Source organism: Corapipo altera, unplaced genomic scaffold, assembly GCF_003945725.1.
Source record: "Corapipo altera isolate COAL_440 unplaced genomic scaffold, ASM394572v1 181b, whole genome shotgun sequence".
In the NCBI taxonomy this organism is placed as follows: Eukaryota; Metazoa; Chordata; class Aves; order Passeriformes; family Pipridae; genus Corapipo; species Corapipo altera.
Window position 1 is genome coordinate 1,501,178 of NW_020884963.1, and position 13,852 is coordinate 1,515,029.

The 13,852-nt window shown below is 50.7% G+C and overlaps 1 protein-coding gene across 2 annotated transcripts in view; it reads right to left on the reverse strand.

The window, feature by feature from the left end:
* Nucleotides 1-2,514: 2,514 nt before the first annotated feature.
* ATP2A3 (ATPase sarcoplasmic/endoplasmic reticulum Ca2+ transporting 3) overlaps nucleotides 2,515-13,852 on the reverse strand; it is a 52,069-nt gene continuing 40,731 nt past the window's right edge. The window contains exons 20-22 of one of the 2 annotated variants that reach the window (XM_027664430.1): nucleotides 13,519-13,636; nucleotides 11,518-11,590; nucleotides 2,515-7,344 (exon numbers count right to left, since the gene is read on the reverse strand). In XM_027664430.1, coding sequence (XP_027520231.1) covers nucleotides 7,302-7,344; nucleotides 11,518-11,590; nucleotides 13,519-13,636 — 234 coding nt within the window. In that variant the 3' untranslated portion in view covers nucleotides 2,515-7,301. The remainder of the gene's footprint in view (nucleotides 7,345-11,517; nucleotides 11,591-13,518; nucleotides 13,637-13,852) is intronic. The other variant, XM_027664431.1, reaches the window with a different exon arrangement.

The following is a 13,852-nucleotide window of genomic DNA, read 5'->3' on the forward strand; positions in this document are numbered from 1 at the left end:
CTGGGCTTGACTTGAGCAGCATGAAAACAAGGGATCAAATGGGACAAGACAGGGACACAGAGGGTAACACTGGAAGTGTTCAAGACCAGGTTGGATGAGGCTTTGAACAACCTACTCTAGTGAAGGTGTCCCTGCCCATGGTGGTCTTTAAGGTTCCTTCTACCCAAACCAGGTGATTCTGATTCTAAAACCAGGTAGAGATAAGGAAAATGAGCCCATCAAGCTCCATTGCCCACCAGAGGGGAATATGGAAGCAGAAACAGCAAATGAGGTCCTAAAATCTGTGTTTGTGTCCAGGGTTGCAAAGCCCCAGGACCAGATTGCCCAAATGCTCTCCTGGGTCAGCTGGCATCAACTAGTCCCCAGCACTAGTCTTGGCCTCATCCAGCATCTCCAGCCCCAGCTGGGCCAGATGCCAAGAGCATTGAGGGCTGGTGACCCTCTGAGGGTATCCCTGGCAGTTCTGCACAGGGCTCCATCCACAGCTGCCAAAGCAACTCCTTCCCCCTGCCCATTAAGGAGGCTCAGCCTGCAAAAACCTGGTGTTTTTAAGGGAGACATTTGGAAATGTGATTGTATCCTTCCTTTGAGCTCGGGCATGGACACAGAGGATGGAGGAGCTGCTGGAGCACAAAGAGGGTGCTCTGAAAGCCTCTTCATGGGGATCAACCCCACCCACACAAACAAAACTGCGGAAGGCAGAAAAGCTGACAGGTCTTTCCAGGCTCTCAGACACAGCTTTTCCAAAAACTTATTGGGGAGAGAGGGTGGGGAGGAAACCCAAAATAAGAGATGAAGCTCATTACACAACCCGGACTCATGCTTGGCAGAGTCCAGCACAGAGCTCTGAATTTCAGCACAAAAATGTGCAGCACGCTCAGATCTGTGGATGGGGAGGAGTAACACAGAGGCAAGGAGATGTAAAATATGACAGCGGGTGCAAAGGGGACCTGCTCTGGGTGAGGCTGCCAAGAAGAGCCCCTGAGAGCTGGTGGCTCTTCCCAACAATTTTGGCTGGCACAGACCCCCTTGCCCTCACCAGGCACAGGAGATGGTGACACTGCCCTGCTGGCAATGGGAAGGGGAGGGTGGAAAAAAAATTGGCAAATGAGAGCAAGCAAGGTCCTGCAAAACAGCATGTTCAGTTTTCTTTCCAATTTTAACTTGTCCTTGACCCTTCTTCGCTCCTTCCCAGCAGGGCTGGCTCAGCTCCGTGCTTGTCCCATGCTGCGACGCCCCAGCACAGGGAGATGTTTTCGGAGGTGCTCACCCCTCAGAAGTGGCATTTCCACCCCCATTTGCTGTGACAACTGGACATATTTCAGTGGTGGTTTAGCCAGTGCCAAAGCAAACATGAACCCAAGATGCTGGGGGAAAAGGGCGTCAGTGGCCCTGTGGCCACTGAAAGTGTGGATGCACATCCCATGGGACGGCTGGACAACTGCCATGGGGTACAGGGACCCTTGGTTTGGTTTCTTTGGGAGGGTAATTGCTGTTTTCTGAATCATGGCTCCAAAAGACAAGCATAGCCCCAGTGGTGATGGTCCCCAGGGGTCTAGGGATCGATGCAACATCAGGTGGAGAATTGGGGGTGGTTTTGCCTCCACCACCATGTCCTGAGACACTACTGCACCCTCAGGGGTGGCTGGTCTGGGAGACCATTGAGGGTCACCTCCAGCCATGGCAGGGGTGGTCCTCATGCTCTGACAATGGAAAGAACATGGTCTACATCTGGAAAAGAGGAGGCCAAGCAACAGCCCTTTCCCAAAACCAGCATTTGCCAGGGTATCCCACATGCCTCTTTGTGACCCACTGTGGGTCACAGAGCTTTTGGCTTTCCCTGGGCAGCACCTTTCTCCTGCTCATAGCATTGGGAAGGGGCACATGGGGCCACATCCCAGCAAAACCACACCAAGGGTGGACGTTGCCATGAACACAGATTTGCTCCAAAACAGGATCCACAGCTGCATCAGGATTTTCCACTCAAAACACCACCGTGGGCAGAGCTCCAGGTGATGCAGAGATGGGAACACACGGCCCCAAGCCCTGTGGCATCCTCCCAGAGGAGGCCAAGTTACTTAATTACCATTTATTTCATAATTATTTCTTGTGGAGGTCATTGCAGGGCTTATTTAATCCTCCCCTCTCAGCTGGGGGTGATAAGGTGATGACTATTCTGGACACAGTCAAAATTAGCACTGTTATTTGTATTCTTGTACCCCAAGAGCAAATTAAAAAATTCCCAACAGTCACATCATGCCACTCTGTTCATTTTGCCTTTGTTATCCCATGCCAGGCACAAGCTCAGCTCCATTTCTAGTTTGGCTCCTCTGAAAACCCACAAGAAATCCTGATCTGGTGAGCACAACTCCTTTTACGGACGAAAAATGCCCTCAGGCACTCCCATACAGCTCCATGGGCTCCCAAATGTCCCCCGAATTAGCCACAAACAGGACAAGAAAAGCAAAAAAAAACCCCAACAACAACAGCAAGTAGACAAAAACCCAAGAGTCATCCAGTAAAATCGCTTTTATTTCTGTAATTTTCTAAGTATAAAACGAATCAGCCCAATATTGTGTGAACAGAGTGGATTGTATGGATTTGACCACAAGGAGCCTTCCCACGTCTTCCCGGCACACCTGGCTATTTACAGTCAGACAAAGGACACGATTTAGGAAGCGGTAATTTAGTGGAAAAATATCTCTCGTATAATAAAATAGGAAACCTCATTTCTTTCAGATCTGTCCCTCAGTTAACACCCTCCCACCCCCTCCCCCCAAGTTATAATGATTTATCTTTTGCTACAGAGCACGAACTCAGAGATTTCTAGATTTGGCTGTTCAGGTATCTCATATAAAAAATAATCACCATATTCCCAGACTCAAGCCACTGAGGGCACCCCCTGGCAGCTCAGTGGTCACTCTCCTCTTGGTCCCAAGTGCCTGGACTGATCTGCCCCCTGAGGTACCCACGGCCCCATCACTCCAGGCACACACAGATTTTGGCTCATTTAATGCCCCACCCACACCAAAAGCTGAATGGCACCAGGAGGAGAGGTCCAGGGAGCATAATTCACTCTGTGTTTCCCTTTCCTCACTGCAGCCCTCCAAACCCTAACCCTAACCTTGCCATGCAAGCTCTGCACGGGGTGAAGCCTTCTCCTTGGTCCCAAAAACCTGAGTCCACACTGTTTCCCCTGACAGAAAATGCCACTGCAGACCTGGGGGAAAAAACCAACTCAAGTGGGCCTGAATCTCTGGCATCATTTATAGAAGGTGGTGGCCATGGCAGGTATGGTCCAAAAATCACAATAAGTCTTAGGAGTTGGTACTGGGGACTCTGGTCTGTGACCTTGGCATCACGTCACTCCTGATGTGATGCCAAGGTCACAACCCCATGAACATCTCCCAGCCTGAGCCCCTGTACAGCAATTATTTGAGGAGTTTTGGTGGAGCAGGACCCTGTCTGGGGAGCAGCACTATCAACCTGATGTACAAAAGAAGAAACAAAAATTAATGTTGAGTTTTCCTATTGCTCCTCCAGCTACTTCTGCCATCCACACCGTGAGCAGAAACTCCGGTTCCATCCCAGGTTTGATGTTTTTACAGGAACAAAGTCCCCTCCAGTAGAGCCTGTCCCTCCAGCTGACCTCTCCAGAGCCTGGTGGTACCATCCAGCCTTGGCATCAGAAACACACACATGTCATCTTCCCAATGCCAAAGCCTCAAACACACAAATCCCAAACCTCATCCATGCCCTGAGCCCTACGGCGGCCACACAACACAAATAAAACACAGGATGCACTGCTTTCCTCTTTTTCCTTTTCCAACCTGCCTCCCCACGGGATCACACACCACAGGGGGAAGAGCTGACCCAGCAACTACCCACAATGACACAACATCCCAAAACAGTACAAAAGACTTTCCACAGCTGCTGCCCAAAGCTGATCCGCTGGGTGTTTGCCCCAGGGACACGGGACACTGTCCTCCCACCTTGGCTGTACCTCAGCACGGTGCTTGGCCCCTGAGGAAGGAGTATAAAGTGCTCATGGATAATCCCATGCTGCCACCCCAGCACATCCTATGCCCTGCACCTCGTGGAGGATCTGCCGCAGCAGCCCACCGACGTTAAAGGTCTTGCTGGAAAGACCTCAGTTTTATTTAAAGCCTTCGAATATGCCAGGCAGCACCATCAAAATAAAACTAAAAAGGAAATAATTCCTAAACTCTGTTGCCAAAAAAAGCAAGGAGCCCAGAGGTTTGCCCCCAAGCTGCTTTTTTTAACAAACTCCTGGGCAAAGCAGCCACCCAGAGCCCATCTCCCTTGTATTGCACGTTTAGATGCCTTGGTAAGACCCAAGACCTGATCCCGAAGTGATGGTCTTGGCTTTAGGATCTCCATGTTTCCACAAGAACATGGTCCAGCCCAGCAGGCTGCTGGTGGCACACATGCAATAAATAACTACTCTGTGATTTATCCTGACCCTTCACTGAAGAATAAAAGAAAAACTAATTACATCTCTGGATATTTTTCTACATCATTAAGATATTTGAAGTATAAGCCTCTGTAATCAAAGAGAATGGAGTGAAACCTGTATTCCAAGTAATTAAAGGATGGGGGGAAGAGAGATGTGCTCAGCCATTCAGAAAGGGAAATGATGTGACAAAATGGTCCCTCCTAGCAAGGGGGACTCCTGCAGGTTACCTGTGCTATTTTCTAGGTAGATGTGAAGGCTCATAATAGAAACCAAACTGAATTTGTTGCTGCTGGAAAGAAAAAGCCTTTGGCTGGGACCCAGCTCTGGTTTGTTGCCCATGAAGGCTCAGGGTTTGGTGACTCACAACTGCGACCCAACGACTGCATGAACAGACTGACCCTGCCCAGGCTTTTACACCAGGAACTCCTCCACACACACACATACACAAATTTGGACAAAATTAATAATCCCCCAGCACACCTCAAGTCCAGAGAAAACACTGTTAACTCAGGAGGTGCAATGGATGGGCCAAGCAGGTTCCTGCAGGCACAATGTCCCAGGGAGATGCCATCGGGGAGCCGAAAGCTTTGCTGGACCCTCCCAATAGGGCTGGGATGCTCTGAATCCAGTCTGGCCTCTGAATCCAGACCAGACTCTCCCAAACTGGTTTTCAGCCTCAGGGAAACACAGAAGCTGTTTCCTCTGATGTCCTCGAGCTGGTACTGGATTAAATTCCCACTGGTTATTTTTCTGCACAGAGAGATAGAACTGGACTCAGTCATCTTGGACATCTTTTCCAACCTAAACAATTCTATTGTGTACTAAAATAAGGTGAAATCCACCCTTTTAGGGAAAGGCAAATCACACGTCTACAGCATTAGTCTTACTGAAGCCTTATCTTGAAGGCTTGAGCAGTACCTGGGTCATGCCCTGGTCCTCTGCACCAGGGTGAACCTCATCCACGGTGAAAATCTTTGAAGAGGAACTGGTTGTCCCATGGGATCAACTGATTAAATCAATTAGACAGAACACATTTGAAAAATAAAACTTCTTCAAGACAAAGTATAATAAGATTTAAAAAAAAATCAGCAACAATCTTCTAACCACAGAGTATCTATAAAGATCTTTTTAAAGAGCTCCATATTAAAATTCCTTGAATACATTATATATTAAATACAGTAACAACATTTCATGCAAGGTTTTCTGTACAATAAATCAGCTCAGTAGTATAACAATTCTGTACATTCCCATTGGTCTGGGGGCTCTGCTCATCTTCAATGCTGGTGATGGAGAAAAGAAAGGAGGGATGATATTTGGCACCTACTGTACAGAAGAAGATTAGCTCTTGCCCAGGTGAAACAGAAAAGCACTGGAAGCTTTTAAGAAGCAAAAAGTAGAAGAAAAAACCCAACAGCCAAGGAGCAAAATGCTACCCCAAACCCTGGCTCTAGTGCTGTTGCTGGAATGTAAGAGAAAGGAAAGATACAGGCTCTGGCTAGTTAAATATTATCAGGATGGATCATAGGGGACCACGAGGAAAACAGGAGGGAGGATTTGGAGAGCAGGAGAAGAAGCCACTCACTCTCAGCTTCTCAGCTGATGTGGTTTGATGGAGACAGATCAATTTACTGGATCCCAAACCCACTCCTGATCTACCAACCCTCAATGCAGCCTGTCTCGCTCCTGCTGCGGAAAAATCCCAAGAGGGCAAAATAAACTTGGTGCCTTACAAAAAGGGATGCCACAACAAACACCACCCATGGAGAAAGACCACGTTATGTACAAGCATACATTCATTCCCATCTTGATCCCTTGGCAAGGATGCCCTGTGCAAGACAGCGACGTTCTCCAAAGCAGAGGACACAAAGTCATGGACATGCTCCCAAAGATTTAAGCTCTACTCCTGCTAGGGAAGTAGTTAAAAATCCACTGAGGGATGAAAGTGTGACCAGGAGGGAGTGGTGGACATGAGGAATGCAAAGGTGGGTGTCCCCATGCTTTGCTTTACATGGCTGTCCCTACGAGGAGGAGGGTGGTTCATATAGTGCAGATGGGATGTAAGAAGATGTGGGATGGAGAAGGACAGACAAGGCTACGTCATGCTTTGGTGCTGGATGAGCCTGAGAAGGTGCTGGGCTTTCCACAACGCAGGGATCAAACAGGACAGTACGATAAATAGGGAGAACTTTGCCTTCCACCACAGTCACCTGATCTCAATGTACAAACACACATCTGTGAGATCCACACCACTGTCAGGCACACTCTGAAGGTATTCCCAGATGCTGTGGCCACTGGAGTGGCCAGCAGAGCAGCAGTGATGAAATCATCAAGGGTCAGAGACCCCAACACACGACCCCCTCTCCTCTCTCCCTGCCCTCACCCACTGCCAAGCCCTTCCTGGCCCCAGAAGCTGCCCTCGTTCACCCCATCCCCTTGGGGAATGCAGCCTCCCATCTGCACTCGGTATGTCACCCAAAATCCCGACTGGCCCCCTTCGTGGAGGATGCCCTGCCTGAGCTCACCCGGCGAGGGTGAAAATTGGAAAGAGGATCTCAAATTTGGCAGGAACAAATCCCCAAGGAACCGCGTTGCAACGACCCAGGTCCACACAGCTCCATCCCCAAACCCAACGCCAGCTGTCCAGTAATTGCACTCGTATGTACAGGAAAAAGAAAGCTACGAAACAAAACAAAATCAGTATTTTTCTTTTCGACGATTCACCCGCATTTGTCTGATAGTCGGACACATGCATGTCCTGCTGGCTTCTAGTGATGGTCACACATGCAAGACTTCAGTCCGAGTTACAAGTTAGGGATCCTTTAGTTCAGAGTGTTGCCTTTGTGTCATTCATTTCTTGTCCTCTTCTCCTGAAACGAAGCAAAAAAAAAAAAGAGAAGGAAAAGTATTGGTGAGGGTTCAAAGCAAACCAGCCCCCTGTTTTTGTTATCAAGAGTGGCTGCTCTTGGTTGATCCCAAAAGGGGACCTGGGATCCTATCTGCACAGAGCTGGTCCTACTGCAGCCACGGCAGCTCAGGCTGCGTCAGGAGGAGGAGGATGCTGGTCCCTGGGTGAGGAAGGGCTTGGCACACTCAGCCTGCAGGAGGCAGGAAAAGGGATGAGGTGGAGCCATACAGGCACAAGAATGGTGGGAAGATGAACAGGCAGGATGCCTTGCTACTGCTCCTAATGAGGCATCACCCTGGAAAGGCAGTGACTCAGAGGGAAAGGAAAGTCACTGCATCCCATCAGCCGTCCCTGCCACAGCCAGATCTGTGGATGCTGCTCCTTGGGCTGACACCACTTACACACAGTGCACATATATTTACCTCCAGAACAATGAGCAAGGATCAATCTACTCATCACAGCCACTGTTCTAGCCCCAGGGCCACCCTCCTCCCTTCTCCCTCCCTCCAGATGGATGGGGTAGGACAGGGAAAGTAACAGGCAACACATGGCCTGAAGGAAAGCTACAGTATCCAGCTTGAACTCAATGTGAGCAGCCTCAAAATCCCTGCCAGAGCTTGATTCACATCAACCAGATCCTCAATTTTCAAGCAGTTGACAGGAGTGTCCCTGACCCCCCGAGGCAGCAGCTGCCCTCCAGCCTGGGGCAGCTCACTCTGCCCAGAAACAGGTTTTATTTCTTAAAAAAACCCACTCACAAGCAGCACTTCCTAAGAAATCACTTATCAGGAATCTTTCAGCTGCATTTCTCTCTCTTTCATCACTGCACATATCACCAAACACATCTCACAGGGGACTGCTGTTACTGTGCTCTTGATAAATAGGGGTCCTGCCCGGGGTTACCCGCGAGCTCCGCGCCCGCTGCCAACCCTGGTGCCGACAAGCTTCCAGGGGAATTAATAAATAACAGGGGAGAGAGAGGGAAAAAGCCTTTTTGCAACTTCTGCCAAAACTTTTTGCAGTGCTGGCTGGAGAGCCCAGCCCAGCTGTCCCAAGATAAAATGGCTTGTTGCAATGGCAGCATCCCTCTGGATAACCCCCACACCTCCAGATAACCCCCACACCGCGGGCTTGGTGCACAGCAGGGATGCTGGTGACTGTACTGTATTAAATCTCAGTGCAATAATCAAAATTCATCTCCTCCCCATTTCAGGGGTGTCCCTTCAGCAGCTCCAGCAGCCAACAGTCCCCACCAGGTGACACACCAGTGGTTATTCACCAGCCATGGCACTTCCCCTAAACACATTGCCCTGTGGTTGTGCAAACAGGGAGGAAGCCATGGCATGGGGCAGACAGGCACAGGGAAGGGACATGGCTGCAGTGTTTGCTCTTCAAAATGCTACTCTCAGGCCTCTAAATAACCCAATCCTGGCACAGAGCGAGTCAGGTGTTTCCATGAGCCCTGCAACAGCCGAGGGTCTGGCTCCCACTCAGCTTTAGGAGGATGCAGGTCCTGCATGCCAGTGTCTGTCTGTCCTCCCCTCACACTGGTGGCAGGAGCAGGGGGGATGCAGGACCTGTTTGCAGGAATGATGAATGATGGAGCAGTGATGATCCATCTGGATCCTGCCTCACACCAAACCTCCTAGGGGGATTTACAGCCCTCCAACACCTGCAAACCAGCAGCTGAACAATGCAAGTTCAGCTTCTGCAAGATCTGCTCCCCCCAGCACAGCCAAGGCTTTTGAGGAGGTTTTTCCTTATTGCTTTTGACTTTCCTCTTAACAGGTTCCTGTAAAATGTGCTGCTGGAGGGATGCAGACTCCAGCTGCCAGCCTGGATCACCTCCTCCACCAAAGGAAACACCACAGCCCTTGTAGCTCTGAAAACTGCACATCTCATCCATCACACCAGGGCACCCCAAGCTTCATCCAAGAGCCCAAACCCCAGGAGAAAACCAAAAAGGAAATCCCTTTCCCATCCCAGGGCAGCAGCGCTGTCAGCTTCCCTCTGCTCTTCCATTTCTAAAGCATGACACACCAACATAATAAAACAGGAGAGAGGGGGAAATAAAACCAAAGAGCAAGGCAGCAGAGCTGGAAAATCCTGTGTGGAGACTCCAGCACTGAAAGGTGCAGCACTGCTCTCCTGCAGAGCATCCCACAGCTCAAGGGAGCGACTTGGCCCCTGGGGACACATTCCTCTGCCAGCGCCCAGCCAAGGTAGCTCCACACAGAGATTACCCTACAAGGGCAGGCCACGGCCGCAGGCGCTCGCTCGCCGCTCTGCCGTGCCAGGGAGAGGGATGCTGCCTCCTCTGCAGGGAACACGGGCAGGCAGGAGCCCTTCTGCTCCTGGGGGAGCACTGGGGGGTTCCCTCATCCCCAGGTGCACAGAGGAAGATGAGGGAGAGCAGCTCTATCTCACTACTGCTGGTGGGTTTTGTGATGGGACAAGGAGATTTTGGTCCCTGCAGATTTTGGGCTGTTTCAGACGCCTGGCAGGGAGTGTGATGCACTTGTCCCCACACTGCCACCTCTGCCAGCCACTCTTCTCTGGGAGGGTGCTGAAGCATAAAGGTGATGCCAGCTTGGCAGAGAAGTGGCCAAAGCTCCCATGGCAGTGGAGATGCTCACCCAAGGATGCGAATCCCACCTGCACATCAGCTGCGGCAGCAGGAGGCTGTGGGGCACTGTGCTGCCCACCAGGGAGGGAACAGAGACCCAAGCAGGGCAGTCATCACTTGCAGCTCCTGTAAAATCACCCCAGGGGCTTCTGTGCTCGCTGGGTGCAAGGACAAATGGCTGCACAAATGCCAATCTGCCACAAAACACCCCCAAGTCAATTCCTGTGCATCAAAACTCCTGATTTTCAGTGATGCTGCTGCTGTCAGGGCAGGTGTGTAGTTGTGTCGCAGAAAGCACCTGTTTCAGGATTTGCCCCTGCTTTTGCCACAGCACAAGTGAGAAATGGTGACGCTCGAGCACCCAGGCAGGGCCTGCTGCTTAACGTGCTGAAAACAAACACAGTGGCAACTCCACCAGCTCTGATGGGTTTGCTTCAAGATGGTGAAGATGAGGAGGCCCAGGGACAGTGCAGGAGGGGAGCAGGGTGGCCTCAGCAGTGGGGTGAGGGTGCACAGAGCTACATGAGCACCAGGGTTATCTCAGTGTCCTCTCTAGGTTTGATACCTTTTGAGAACCACTCAAAAAAAGGACTTCTGCAAGGTCTTTGCACGGATGCCCGGAAACCATCCTCCTGCATGCCACGGGATTCAGAAAGAACAAACACTTCAGTGCATAGAGCATGGAAAATATTAAAGATACCAGAGCAAGAGGTACTTGAGGGTGGTCAGCCCCTGTGAGCCTGCCAGTGTGTATCTGTGTAACAGACCCTGAGAGGGCCCATCTCCACGTTCCTGACCAGAACATCTGCAGTTCCCACCAAGCCAACCCAGCTCAGCTCTGCACATTCACTTGCTCTCACACTCACATTGCCTCTCAAAACTGAGACAGCAGAAACCTCAGAGGGGGCCAGGAGGGGAAGAAGGCAGCCAGACATGCAAAGTATGTGAGATGAAAGGTTGGACATGACCAGGATGATGGGGAGAGGAATGTAAAGCACTGAGACCACTGTGAAAACTGAAGCATCTCAGCTTTCGGCCACTTCAAGGACAAGGAAAACCCAGCGTAATGGAAACACAACAACTTATCTAAATCTCATCAAAAGGAGAAACTTTTCCATGCAAAACCTGAATCAGCAGAATATACATTCTGCTCACAGCTATACATTTGCATTCCTCAGCTGAACACCCTTGGCCATCCCTCAGAAGGCCCCACGCTGGAGACCATCCCCAAGTGCTGCCTTGCAGAGATCAAGCCTGGCCCCTGGCCAAAACTGCCATCAAACAGCTACTTCACAGGTTTTTTAGACCTTATTTTGAAGCAAAACACAGAGGCCACTGTGGGAAAGGAGGTCCTGTCTGGGTACAGGGTCCCTGGGCTCTGGTATTGGCTAGTTTTCTAAGCCACGTTCACCCAGACACATTCCAAGCAGGTCCCCACCACACATGAGCAAGACTTTGTAGGAAGCACAGGGATACTGCATTCAGGGATGAGACATGTAGGAAGCCAACCCTTGCTCTGGAGTCTTGCAGGTTTTCAACTGGTGCTCCCCGCTCCACTCGGGTCTTACTGTCCTGAGAATGCCTGGTAAAAAAATCACAAGACCACACATAAAAGTGGCTTTTGGAGGTTTTTTTCCCCCTCTGCTTTTCAAAGCCCAGAGGAATTAGGAAGACGAAGAATTTCAATTACTTCTTTCAAATCCGATGATTGAAGCGTGATTTTGGCCCACAGCTGTGATTGAATAACTGCAGGGGAAACCCTGGCTGGGTGAGACACAGAGCAACCCGTGAGCATCAGCAGCATCATGACCGTGGGGATGAGGGCAGCTCAGAGGACCCGGCACGCTGGGAAGAAACACTCTGAGCTGGCAGGATGGCACTTGGAAGGATCACATGCCTACCAGGAACCTCGCTGTGCTCAGAGCTGCACAGGCAGAGCCAAAGAAAAGCCCTTTCTCCAACTTTAAGGAGAAATACGAAGTGTGGGAGAGAGACAGACTCATCCCTGGATCACAGATGGTGAAGTGAAGACCGAGGGCATGCATGGGATGCAAAACAGCCAGGAATCAACCAGCTCTCCTACACCCCAGCCCCGTGCCACGCCATGGATTCTTGCTACAGGCTTGTAATTGTGGGATAAAACAGACCTGGGTGTCTGGTGAGAGAAACAACAATTAAATAAAAATAAGCTAGAAACAATTTCTATCTGGTCTGTAAAAACAGGAGCCCCTGCACCTCTGTTTCTCTGTGCAATCGCTGTGTTTATGTATCAGTTCAAGGCAGAAAGGAAGGCTGACATGAGCACCCCACCACACCAGGACCCACTGATGGGGAGGGCGGCCAGTTTGGGATCATTTCTTGCTTGCAATAATTTCCCATCCCATATTTCCAGCTTTTTGGAGGGTTCTGCTCCATGAGAAACCAAACAGAGCTGTTACAAAGGCCCAGATCCCTCCCTGACAGGCTTGGCCAGACCTGCCTTCAGCCCTGAAAGGCAAGAGTGGCTTTGCAGATTTTTCCTGGATCATTACTACAGGGTGAAGGTAAAAGGAGGGGTTTGGTAGGACACTGGTTGTCTTAGGGGTGGAAAGAGATTTGATCGAGGTGATGCTGTGGAAGGACATCCAGTCCCCACACTCAGATTGTTCATCTGCCCCCAGAGCTTCCCCAGGCAAGGACAGTGTCTCTCCTGCCCTTCTTCTCCCTGCTATCACTGTCAGGGCAAGCACACCCCAAAGAAATGTTTTCCTGGACAGGGGACAGGCCATGACAGGCACAGCACCACCAGGCAGCCCTGGGCCCGCAGCCACCGCTGGGAAAACCTGTGGGTTTAACTCAGTGCCGAGATATCCCCCACAGCAAGTGAGGTTTTTTTCAAGAAATGAAAGATGATATCATCTCTTTGGAGGGCTGCCTAAAATCCTGCTGTGATTTACAGCACAGAGCCCAGGAGCACACGGGAATCTCTGCCCCGGTGTCACGGGAGCTGCTTCTCCTCTGTGTGTGCCACAGGCCAGATCCTGAGAGGTGCTGGCCAAGGGCAACCCCATTAAAACCACTTTATAAGGTGTTCAGCTCTCAGTTGATCTTAGCACAGAGGCAGCCAAGACAAGGCAAGGATGGACAGAGAGAGGTGGACAACTTGAGAGAAAAAAGGAAGGGATCCTGTTAGAAACCAGTATTTGATTTGTTTTACTTTATAAGTGAAGGGATCCAGTTCCTGGAGGTTCAAGAGGAGCTGGATAAACAATCCTTGGCAGGTTTTTTACCCGGTGCTCCAGCTCCAAAGGGAGCATTTCAAGCAGGTGTAAGCACCAACTGCTCTGCCAGGCGTGGCACCAGGAAGGAAGGGAGTAGGAGGAAAAGCCCCTTTTCCAGAGCAGGGTGGACACGCAGGTGCAGACGTCACACGAGCAGAGGAGGTGAGCAAGGTGTCCCCAGAACCACCACGACCCCGGAGCAAAGCACCACGGAGCAAACCCAGCCCCGGGTGGTGCAGCCCACGCTCACCGTCCAGGTGGTTGCGGGAAAGGTACTTGAGTCCTTCGTCCAGCAGGATCACGGGCAGGGAGATCTTCAGCACGACCACCCACTGCGGCCAGCTCAGGGGGGTCACCTGGAAGATGAGCTGCAAGGTGGAAAGGGTTGGACACGTCAGCAGGGAAGGAGGTGGGATATTTTGTTGTTTTAAGGGTCACACTGTTGTGGGGCAAAGGTTGAGAAAGGGTCATCCCAGGCACAAGGACGGAGGATCCTGACAGCATAAAGAACAGGATTTCAAGGTCTGTCATAATCCCAAGGTGGCTTTTGGACAAGATGAGTCAAAGATTATGTCCTTCACCTC